Source organism: Ictalurus punctatus, chromosome 17 (assembly GCF_001660625.3).
Source record: "Ictalurus punctatus breed USDA103 chromosome 17, Coco_2.0, whole genome shotgun sequence".
NCBI classification, from domain to species: domain Eukaryota; kingdom Metazoa; phylum Chordata; class Actinopteri; order Siluriformes; family Ictaluridae; genus Ictalurus; species Ictalurus punctatus.
Window position 1 is genome coordinate 9,278,546 of NC_030432.2, and position 12,917 is coordinate 9,291,462.

Consider the following 12,917-nt stretch of genomic DNA (forward strand, 5'->3'; position numbering starts at 1 on the left):
GGGCAAGAGTGAAGTTTTCTTTTCTCTAAAGGACTAGATAATGAACAGACACCAGGTGCTGTACTGTAAATTATTTAAAGTGTTACTATGTGTTACCCTGCCATCTGATACACCAGGAAAAAGCAAACTCAATAGAATTTCCAAAATTCGTGAGGACATAAAGATATATATTCAATTCAACTGTCAATAGAAATCAATGGAAGTCAATAGAACTAACATGACTGAGATTTTGGAACATAGTAAAGTGAGGAGATGTTAGTAAATGTAGGTGTAACACTCGTCAGACACATTTGGTGGGATTAAATGATGCATAAAGTGCTGGGGAAGAGCTAAAATTATGACATAGATGGAGCAGGAGGGACAGAGACCCAGTGTTAAACAACCAGAAGGGGCAAAATGTCTGGCATCTCTACTCAGTGTGTCAGCCATGATAAGATGACCATTATGTAAATTACTCCATGCCTGCAAGCTACAGAAGCCTCATAATTCCAGTCCTGACACAAGCCACTAACCCAAAAAGTGACCACATATAGTTGTGAGACCGGAGGTGTCAGTCTGTGCAGATTAGACACGCTGTCTAGACTGGAGAAAGAGACACTGTATAGGTGGCATTTTCTCAGATCGTGAATCATATCAGACAGGGACAGTGGTTGATGGGACACACATTACCCATCCACATTCAACATTTTACTTTAAGATGCCCTCTGTACACCTCTACAAGTGGATCTTGATGGATAAAAGAAAGCTATAGAGAAAGGTACATGGTAATGCTTGTTTGTTACTGCGTACCTTCATACACTCTACTTTCTTACTAACTCTAACTCTTTGATAGAGAAACACTGCCTGTTGGTGTAGGCCTCTTTAAAGACTGAATCAGAGGGATGAGCGGAAAAATTAAGTTAATGAAGTTTAATTAATAAAGTTATATAATTTGCATTTGTGTCTTAATTGACTGAACTAGCACTTCAAAATGTTTTTCACTTTACAAATCAAACTATTTGCTCCACATCCACAAGTCATTTGATTTTCATTTAAAGCGTACGACTGCCAGCCAGAGCAAGGAGTGATATTATTCTGAATTGAAGTTTTAGCCTGAGATAATAAATAAATAAATAAGCTGAAATCCTCACATTATAATGGGTCATGACTCAGCTTCCTCATAATCTAATAAAATTATTCCGTGTACTTACTGTAAACCTTGTACACAAAAAGAAAGCAGATGAAAGTGTTTTCATGTGCTTTAATGTCCAGGCCAGGGCATTAAGTCCACACATTGATTTTTGATCAGGTAAACAGAACATTTTTTTTATTGCATAAAAAAAAAGTCCTAAAATGGGTTGTTTTTCTAACTGCGGTCATGAGCTCACTCCCATGTGATGTGAAAGCATATTGTTTATAAATGAATTCTTTGTTTTCTCATTTGGCACTTCAGGAAAAACATGTCTTATTATGGTTGCTATGATTTTAGACTTTTATTGACAGCAGTGGAGATTTCTAGATCACACTAAACACTGAACATTGAAGAGTCTCTTCCCACCTGAAACAAAGAAATTGTTTAAAATAGTGCAATATAAAGTAAAAGATTATAAGAAACAAGGAAATATTTGAACACATTCGGATATGCATTCCATGCATTCTTTCCCATGCTTTGCATTTCTTTTGCTCAGTACAGTAGAATGTGAAATCAGTAGTAACTTTCTGTCCACAGACACAAAAGACCACACATAACTGACCATCTAATCATCAGTGTGTGTTAGGTTTCAGACAGTAATGTCCACTCTCCAGCTGCTGAGGACAATCTCTCCGAACATGTCAAACTTCACTTTCACTCCAAGCTTTCATCTTTAGTTTTCTCAAGGGAGCTACATCTAAGGAGCATTAATTCCGTTGGTAGCACGGCTAAGTCAAATACATGCCAAACAACTGAGAAGGCATCCACTCAAGATACAGCGAATACAAGCATAGTTCACTGTCATTAGCTAAAATGATGTTTCAGCGTTATAATCTAACTTCGCACTACACTACAGCTCTAAGAGATTCACCTTATCCAGTTACTGTAATTGCATTGTTCAATATACCATAGTAAATATTTCTGCTGATTTATATTCTTACAAGTCCATCTCAAATCTCACATCCCATGTAGCACGTAGTGCTGCTGCCTCACATCTACAGGGTCAGGGTCAATCCTGAGCTGGAGTTACTGTCTGTTTTGAGTTTCACATGTCCTGTTCGTGTCTGCATGGGATTATTCCGGGTTCTCCAGTTTATTTCAACCACCCAAAAACATGCCAGTAGGTGGATTGTCACTAAACTGCCATGTGAAAATGAGTGTGTGTATGGTTCCCTGAGATGGACTGGTGTAATTTCCAGGGTGTACACTCTTGGGCAGAACAAAATGGGCCAATCCCAAAATAGCATAATATTAAGCTTTTAATTGTCTTAACAACAAATCATTGGTCAGAAAATTAGCAAGGAGTAAACAAATGCACTTTTTAGACCTCTTGTGCCACCATTTGTGGCAGTGAACTGTTTGGGGAAAAGCTAGAAACGGGAAATCACATACACTGTACAGTCTTCTTGTACGCAAAGGTAAAATCACGCTAATGATTAAAATGTTTGATTGAACATTCATCCATTTAAAATGGTTGAAGAAAAAAAAGAAAAAGAAAAAAGCTATCCTCAAGTTTACTCACAAGGCTTAAACATTTAAAGAAATCAAACGGAAAACCTATCCCATGCTAAGATACTTTATATACATGTTTAATTCTTGCTTAGTTCCTGAGCAATGATTTGTTCCAAGTTTGTTGATGGTGGGGTGGCTGGCCACCTTATGTCCCAGGGCACCCTTATTTCTGTGTTACCTTCTGGCTCTCCCTTTTAGTTATGCGGTCATAGCTAGTCTTGCTGGAGTCCCTGCTTGCACTCACACAAAGTACATTGTCCTTAACAATGTTCTTAATTAAGGGGCAATAAGCATACCTAATAATCTCTCTCTCTCTCTCTCTCTCTCTCTCTCTCTCTCTCTCTCTCTCTCTTTCGCTCTTTCTGTCGAGCTACACATCACATACACCTGAGATACCAGTGATCCTGACCCCTTCTGCTCTCTGGACCTGCCTGGTCCATCCTGATGCCCTACTTCTGGTTGGAGTTCTCATAAATTGGAAGTCACATGCTGCTGCTGCTGAGGATGGCCCCACATAGCGCAGACTAACGATCACTGAGATTGCTGAGGATGGTACAACTTAAAAACCATAAAGATGACTTTAGACCTCAATTCATATGAACAGTTATGCTATGATGGCCAGGACTACAATTGTCACAAACAGTTTTGCACTCAAGTCTCCATCAGTGAACAGTGGAGAAGTTCAACAAAACAGACTTCATGTAAAAACTGTAATGGATATTCCCGGTTACACAACTGCACAATTTCACCACAGTTATAGAAGGGATTTACTTATTTATAATCACACTATCTGTTGTTACTCAGATGAGGATCTGTTCCCTTTTGAGTCTGGTTCCTCTAAAGGTTTCTTCCTCATATCGTCTCAGGGAGTTTTTCCTTGTCACCATCTCCTCTGCCTTGCTCATTTGGAACAAAATTCATACATTTAAAATCTATATCCTGAATTTATATATTTCTGTAAAGCTGCTTTGGGACAATGTCCACTGTTAAAAGCGCTATACAAATAAAACTGAATTGAACTGAATTTGTTGCTAAGACCATTAAAAGCTAAATATTTTGCCATTTTGGGCATGACGACAGGTTTATTCATTTAAAAATTTGTTCATTCATACAATTTAGTCTTTTTGTTTTGCATTTACGCTATTAAATAAAAGGGAAATAATGTGATTGGGCTGGACTGCACAAAGCCTACTGAAAACAAAAGCGAGTCATGCAAAATATTGTCTGAATAATACCTGAGAGAGAGAGAGAGAGAGAGAGAGAGAGAGAGAGAGAGAGAGAGAGAGAGAGAGAGAGAGAGAGAGAGAGCATTTCTATTATGTTATCTTGGGCCATCATTATTGCCTAATCAGCAGTTTTCTCCCACTGAGCACTTGAAAATAACCGCATCAGTGAAGCCTCTCCCACAGTTAAACATAGCAATTCCAGTAGGCATCAGTGCTGTAGGAACACACGTTACAGAATAGCCATTTGACTTAACCACTGTCTACTGGAGACGATAGCAGAGTAAAGCTCACACAGCTGCTTTCAGCCTATACCTTGAAAACACCACTGATGAAAACGGTCAGATGATGAAACATCCAGGGATTGTTTTGAGAAATAGTAGTAACATCAATGGAAAACAGCCCAGACAAAAGGAATCGGTAATGAGTTGATAAAAAATTGCACTCTATATCAGACACACTAGCTATACTGTATCACATCAGCATGGAATAGTATAAAATGAATATCCATCCATTTCTGTACCGCGTATCCTACACAGGGTCAAGGGGAGACTGGGCCAAGGGCACAAGGCAGGGGACACCCTGGATGCGGTGCCAGCCCATCGCAGGGCACAATCGCAAACACACACACCCATTCACCAACTATGGACAACTGAGATGCCAATCAGCCTACAATGCATGCCTTTGGACTCGGAGAGGAAACCCCCAAACATGCACCACTCTAACATCTCAAACTCTATGCACACAGGGTCGGAGGCAAGAATTGAACACCAACCCTGGAGGTGCGAGGCAAACATGCTAACTACTAAGCCACTGTGCCCCCCTATAAAATTAATATAATATACAACGTTATTATATTTAATTTTAGAAGGAGATTCAGTGAGCATGGGGTGCTGCTTTTATAAGATGTGACCAGGCCAAACTACTCCTCCACACCACTACAGTGCACCTCTGTATCAACTGTAAAGAAGTTACATATGTAGAAGACAAACTTGGTCTTGAAGTTACATTTTACACACACACACATATATATATATATATATATATATATATATATATATATATATATATATATATATATATATATATATATAGCTAATTTCCTTATAAAACTGCACTAATTCTACCTGAGACTAGTATTTTTATTTTAATTTGTCACACAAAATATTGACTTTGTTTAATTTACTACAGTTTACTGCTCTTTACTGTGTTTTTTCTTAATGTAGAAACATTTAATTTCATTATTTTGAAGGCATCTTTGCTCTAAAGCATTTCTTTGCATGTGCCTAAAACTTTTGCACAGAACTGTACAAGTGCTCAGTGTGAAATGTCTAGATGTAATTCACCTTAGCGATCTTGACACAGGAGAGAAGTTCTTATGAAAACTAAATCACATTTAGCTGGTTGTACAGCCCTGGTTAACACAAACATAGAGGAATTTCCCAGCTGACTGCTGCACGGCTCCTCACACAGAGCCTCTTCTGTAAGTAAAGTTTTGTGGGTCAGTGTTCTTTCTGTACATACAGAATAAATTACCTCTTCAAATTGCCAGTTAAATCTACTCCTGTTGGAAGGCAGCAACATTTCTTTATGACTGACCAACAAATTCTAACTAGCATTTTTATTTTGTCTGTGGCTCAAAAATTCATCCGGTGACCACACTAAAAGAAATGTAGAGACCTAGAATGCAAATGACTTAAAGTACATGGAGGAAGTGTTGCAAATCTTACATGCCCAACAGGCAGTAGTAGAGAGATGTTGGTTAAAGGAAATCTGCATTGTTGTAAATGGATCACAGTGACAGCCCCTACAGGATTTTGCAATAGCAGAAATTACCGCAAAATCAAGAAGACTCTGCAATATTCGGAAGAGCTTGCAAAAAAATAATGTGTCATGTAATGTCTTCACAATGCACATTTAGCCAAAGCCCTCTTCGATTCACTAAAAGGTCTCGTTTACCAACAAACGTCACTAGAAGACAGAAATAATTACGTGCAATTGCAAATTCGCCAATTCAAGTAGTTTTCTGCAAAAAAGCACAAAAAACTCACAACTTTTGAAAAACGCCGCAACAAAATCGAGCATTTTTGACCGCAACAATTGCACAAACGTTCTGTACAGACTGCAGTAAGCTGCAATCACGATGGACAGCATTGGCTATGATTCTTTTCTGAAACTTGATCTTCAGTGCAAAAGTGTGTGCCAGGTGTGAACAGCTGCTTGTTAGTCTCAACAAGAAATGATAGAGATGATGATGGAGAGAGAACGTACACTCTCAAGGTCATTTATGACGTCATCTCATGAGTTCACCAAAGGAGAAAATATGGTCTATGAGAATGGAAGAGCTTTACTATAACTGGACTAGATTTGAGATGTTCTGAAGGGACACCAGTAATTTGACTGGGAACTCCATCAGCTTCGCCAAGATTTTTTTAAAAAGAATTTGTTACTGAAAATGTTCTAGCATCTGGCTCTGACTTTTACAGCCCTACACAGTGACTACATTTACATGGACAGCAATAATCTAATTATTGATCTTATTCTGAATAAGAGGGTGCACAGTGGCTTAGTGGTTAGCATGTTCGCCTCACACCTCCAGGGTCAGGGGTTCGATTCCCAACGTGGCCCTGTGTGTGTGGAGTTTGCATGTTCTCCCCGTGCTGCGGGGGTTTCCTCTGGGTACTCCGGTTTCCTCCAAATGTCCAAAGACATTTATGGTAGGCTGATCGGCGTGTCCATAGTGTGTGATTGTGTGCCCTGTGATGGATTGGCACCATGTCCAGGGTGTACCCTGCCTTGTGCCTGATGCTCCCTGGGATAGGCTCCCTGTGATCCTGAAAAGGATAAAGCAGTATAGAAGATGGATGGATTTTGAATAAGACAATATTCTGATTAAGGTGTTGAGTTGCTTTTAGAAGATTCCTTTCATGTTCTCGTTTTACATGTTATAGAACAGTCATTACGTCCCCACGCCACGCCATCCAACGTTCCCTCTAGAATTTCACGTATCAACACACAGTTCGTCTTCGTTATGGAACCATATACAGTTTACATGTGTTTCATTTTTAATTTTATGGAAGCTTAAAGTGCGGGTAATTATTTGTCATGCTATACGTGCTAATAGACGACTGCTTGAAGCCGTGGGCTGCGTCCGATGCATGTACATACATGTATTTCTCCTACTATATCGCAGGTAAGTACGTGGTTTCGGATGCAGCCATGCTCTCTTGTTTGCCGTCAAACGGTTGAGCACTGCCGTGTGATCGTGTCCTGTCGCAAAATGCGGTGAAAACTCCTACACGATGTTAAGTCTGATTAAGGTGTTTACATGTCTGTAATGCACTTCGATAATGGGACTAAAACAGGAAAACTCCACATGTCTTAATTCGATTTGTGTTTACTTCGAGTATGACTTTAGCTGGATTAAGGTCATCAATAATCGCTGTTTACATGCTAGTTTCTTAGGTTAATATTGGATTCTTGTTGTCCATGTAAACTTACTGTGTAGTACAGTTCCTGATACTGTTTACAGATATCAGCCAGCAATCTTTACGTTTAACAGAGCTTTATGATTCTGTTGCTGGAATTTGGATTTGTCTCCATGTTCACAGTGATAACTTATAACAGCAAAGAGATGGCCCTCCTACATCACTCCAGTTACTGTGGTTAAAATATAAATATCTACATCTACACAAGAGCTGGATGTGATATTTATATTGTAATTAAGATCAATCCCAGGAAACTCTTGAAATCTTGAAATTCCTATATAACACAATTTTCTTTCACATCTTACTTTGTACTGTTTTTTGTGGGGTGGAGTTTGGGTAACAATGTGTATCCTTGGGATGTGTGAACATTTTGAAAAAGCCATCCAGTAACATAAAGTTCTAGTTAACAGTTGTAGCTGTTCTCTAGTAAAATAACTTAAGCTTTTCCTGCTCATGTTAAGGTCTGGATACTGTCACACTAACATTAACAACGATCAATTATCCAGACATATTTATACAATAACCCTAGAAGGATGATATGAAATGCTTTCTCCTTTCATATGGATATGTTATGAGATTGGAGCTCCATACAGATAAAAGAAATATTGCACTTAGGGAAGTGAACAGCAAGAGGTTGTGCGATAAGAGACAAGGATGCATTGAGGCTGAGGATATAGAAAATGACTGCAGAATTGTCTCTTCCTGCAGTAACATTTGGTTTGTTTCCATAATGAGCTTCAGTCAAAAGAACAGAAACACTGTCTATTCATTTGTTTGTTCATATTCAATATTGTGCGTGAATAAGTCCTGGAAGGGATGCCAGTCTTTCACAAAAGAGTGGGAAATTAATTATTCTTTCATCTTCAGTAACCACTTTATTCCAATTTTCTGCACCACTGATCTATTACAACAAGCCGTCTAAAATTAATTGACATTCCAGACACTTTACACTGTATAAGAACCTCGTATTCCAGTGAAGTTCTACCATGATCACTAAATTGTAAGATTGCACACAAAGCACTTTACTGTTTCTCCACAGTCCTTTTGTAAGAGTGCTTTGTGATGCTCTGCAGTGCCAGATTATGAGAGTGGCCTTTAACTCATAATTAGATGGTGTCAATGAGCTCACATTTGCTCTTTATCACAAATATGGCTGGAATTCTTTTGCATTACAACGTTGATGAGTCAGGGAAGGAAGACATCTTTCTAATGGGATACACTTAAAAGCAAGGCCATTCACAGACTTTTTGTGCACTGTGACTTTTTGAAGCTGCCTTTGAAGTAGAAGTTTATTATCTTTGTGATAAGGCAGAAGCACCGATGTCTCTCATATTGTCTGGTTCCTCACAAGGTTTCTTCTCAGGGAGTTTTTCCTCACTACTCTCCCATGTGGTTTGCTCATTAGGCATCTAAATATAAATTTATATGCAGATTTCTGTGAAGCAGCTTTGTGACACTTGTATCACTGAACTGAAATTGAATGGTCATTAGACAAAAAAAAACCTTTAATTCCTAAAAAGAAAAAAAAATCCGTTCTATATCTATGGTATAATAATATATTCACTGCAACAGTCAGCCAACCAAACTAAGCAAATCAGGCTGTGAGGTACAGTAGCTCTGAAATCTGCTTTCTATTATAAGTAACACAGATAGCAACAAGCAGACAGTAAAGGTCCAACCTCTGTCACAGTTATTAGTTTAGACGAATGAGTACCAACAGTTCGGAGAGGTTCAGAGCTAAGCATGTGGCATACTTGGGATGAGTCTGATTGTCAGCTGGTGTTGTAAATAGCATGCTAAACACACAGAGGATAAAATCCACATTATAGATTTCTACAGCAACATGTCCCATTGTGTCTTTTTGGAAAGCAACAAATGGCCAAAGATGTAGACTACATCGCATACAAGACTATCGAGTATTCTAATCTAATCCAATGGTGTACCATAAGGAAGGTAAATACAGAAGAACAAAATGTTCAATAAATGTTCAAGTAAATGTTCAATATCTTGAATATTTAATATTAAAGATTCTGCACTATTTCTAGGTCCCTATTTAAATGTAAGCAAATGTGTGATACTGACCATGTTAACTGATTTGTACAAAAAGGTCAGATTTTCCTCATGTCTAATCTATTCTAATGAAACACGTGTTCCGAGGTCACTCCAATGGATTTGATCTAAAATGGATTATATGTTTTTGCACAAACTTGTAATGAAAATTGTTGTATTAAATTAGAAAAGAATGCAAAATTAGAAGCATTGTCCCTAGTGCTGTCAGACTTTTGGACCCCACTGTAGTCTAATTTAAAGATAGATTTATCAGCTGTTTGACTCTTTGTAGCACCCTTCATGTTTAGTTGGGTTTAACTGTAATCCAGCCTTTGCTTTAGGAATTCAACTTAATTCAACAGGAATTGGATAGCTGATAAAAGTGTGATATCAGGGAAAAAAGTGGAATGTGAGCAAACAGGAGGTAAATACAATGAGAAGAAGCACTTAGAGTACAAAAAATAAACATTAAGAGACCCATGTGTTTGGGGATTACAAGTAAGGAAGTTAGACAAAGACACAGGGGCCAAAGGGAACTGATGTCACTTACATATGGAGATATGAAATGTCTTGAAATGTGTGTGGATGCACTCGTCACTCAATATCCTTTCCCATCACCAAAGCACCTACCTGATATAGATGGTGCACATGTGCATGTGAGTTTAATAACTTAGAGTTATTAATTTGTACATGTCTTTAGATGAGGTTTTGAAATGCTTTTAGGTAATGCTATGATGCAGTTCAGTGCTTTGTGCAAAAGTAAGCAAGGTGGTCTCGTGAGTGTCTCAATTTAACCACTAGCTTGTGGTCTCTAAAGTGTATGCCACTTCAATATGTTTCTATTTTCATAGCTCTCTAAACACACAGCCGGACTAAACCTAATTCTGGTCCTGACAACAAACATGAGCTTCTTTGCCAATAAAGCTATAAGAATTGCCAGTGCTGGACATGTTCATATATTACACTGAGGAAAAGTTGTGTATAAGCCAGGGTTTCTAATATGCGAATCATGTTAAATGAAATGTTTAAATATATATATATATATATATATATATATATATATATATATATATATATATATATATATATATATATATATATTACCCATCCCATATAAAATATATATTACCTATCCTGTGTAAAAATATATATTACCCATGGCTAGTATAACCCATTCCAATTAGATCATGTGTGTGTCATGTTGAAAAAAAAAATCTAAATATTTTACACTTGCCACAAGGATTAGTACATCCATCCATTTTCCATACCGCTTATCCTACACAGGGTCATGGGGGGCTTGGAACCTATCCCAGGGGACACTCTGAATGGGGTGCCAACACATCCCAGGGCACAATCACACGCACATTCACACAATACGGACAATTTGGAAATGCCACTCAGTTTACAACACACATCCTTGGACTGGAGAAGAAAACCGGAGAACCTGGAGGAAACTCCCAAATCACAGGAAGAACATGCAAACTCCATGCACACAGGGCAGAGGCAGGATTCAAACCCCCAACCCCAGAGGTGTGTGTGAGGCAAACATGCTAACCACTCATCCTCCCTAGAATGAGTACATGTCCTCCTTTAAACAAATTCACATTTGCTTATGGAGTTTGTTTGTTTGTTTCTTTGTTTGTTTCTTTGTTTCACTTTTCTATTTAATCCATAATATATTTATTTGTTTCATAGTAGCTTGCAATCAACTATAACCACTACATGTGAAATGGCAGTTATATCGAAACCGAGTCTGAACATACATGAAAACCATCCCATGTTTTGATAACGAGACAAATTATGGCGTATTACTCGTTTAATTTGATGCTTCATGGTAATTGCATGTAATTGTACATGTCACCAAATCAGATAGACTCCACAGAGACACCCAGAACCATCACTTTCTAATGCATTCCATACATTTTCACATCAGTGCAGGTAGAAACTTTTCATGATTAAATAATAATAATAATAATAATAATATTAATAATAATAATAATAATAAAACCTACAGGCTGTGAGGCGCGCGTGAATAAAGTGTAAATAAGGATCATTCCTCACTCACCTTGCCAAATGAGGACGTAAAGTCCTGTAAGTGCGAGGGCGACCTTTCGCTGAGCCATTTACCCCCACAGGTCCTGCTGCTGAACTGACAACGAAACTTCTCGCTTTATCAGTGTGAGTGTGAGAGCACAGAGGAGACGCGGAGAAAGACAGGCGCTCTACGACTCACCGCGAGAACACCGCGAGATTTGCCATGCGCGAGCGTCAACAGCAGAATTGGCGCGCGTGCAGGGGGGGAGATGTGGTGCAGGGAAGGAGAGAGTGTGAGAGGACGCTGGTGTTCACTGTCTGTGTAAGACATGTGTAAACTCAGTAGGGGAGAGTGGGGGTTGGTTGTCATAGCATTTCTGTCTGGAACACCATGGGGTCTGACTTTTTCATTAACGTGCACCTAGTATGGTTTTGAAACGTGCCTAATTTTGTTTTAAATGTTTCATACAATAGATTTATATGCATCCAAGATAAAAAAAACACTTTAACATGCTCATAATTTAAATTGCAGCATTACCTTTTTTCCCCCTGTCACAAACGACTTATTAAATGATTTGTTCTAAAGGATTCATTCTAAACTCGTCCTTTCAGAGAGCATACTCTCTGATTGGTCAGATGTCCCAATCTGTTGTGATTGGTCTACCACTGTTAGCGTTTCAAAAAGGAAACGCCCACTACCATAATGACTTTCAACTCTGTCTGTTAGCGAGCAACCGATGAAGAACAGAGGCGGGGCTTTTCTGTTACAAACCTACCTAGGTTAGTGCAGGAAGAAAAGTCTGGAATTAATAACGACTTGTTTCAGCTGTTCAGAATCAGTTCCTTCTTTTGGGAGTTAATAACTCCGTTTGTTGTGTGCTTTGATTTTTGAAACTTTGCAGAATTTTTTACATTCACAAACAGCTCTATAACACACTATATGAAAGGTAATATCTGAAAAACCATAATAGGTGTACTTTAAAGAGGGTTAAGTATGGGATTAATTTTCCGTCAAAAGTACTGCAGTCATAGATCAAAAAATAATAAGCGTGAATCATTGAATCATCAAAAACATTTTAAAACACATGTAAAAAATATATTGTACAAAACTGACAAATAAATGCAAAGTTATCAGAATAGCAAACAATGTGATCAAAAAATAATAAGCTTGAATCAAAAATTTAACTATTGCACAAAACTGAAACAAGAATTAAAAGTTTTCTGAATCGCACACAAAATCATGTTTTCCCTGGTTATATTACTCTGTTTTTTGTCCTCTCTGACATTTTCTGCTCATGTTTTCTTTTTTTGAACATTTATGTTGTTTTTCCCTTCGCACTTGTTTCCACATTCTCTGCTTGGTTTTCCAAATGTTGCAGTTCAAGTGTCATGTAAATCAAGGCAGCTTTAGTGTCACCATTGGTCCATACAGCTCCTCCT

General features: G+C 38.2%; 1 protein-coding gene across 4 annotated transcripts in view; it reads right to left on the minus strand.

Moving 5' to 3' along the window:
• Positions 1-11,679, minus strand: part of mcamb (melanoma cell adhesion molecule b) — a 41,296-nt gene extending 29,617 nt beyond the window's left edge. For 2 of the 4 annotated variants that reach the window (XM_017490732.3, XM_017490729.3), the window contains exon 1: positions 11,509-11,677. In XM_017490732.3, the coding sequence (XP_017346221.1) occupies positions 11,509-11,566 (58 nt within the window). In that variant the 5' untranslated portion in view covers positions 11,567-11,677. Of the gene's footprint in view, positions 1-11,508 lie in introns of all 4 variants that reach the window. The other 2 variants (XM_017490731.3, XM_017490730.3) reach the window with 2 other exon arrangements.
• Positions 11,680-12,917: the final 1,238 nt, after the last annotated feature.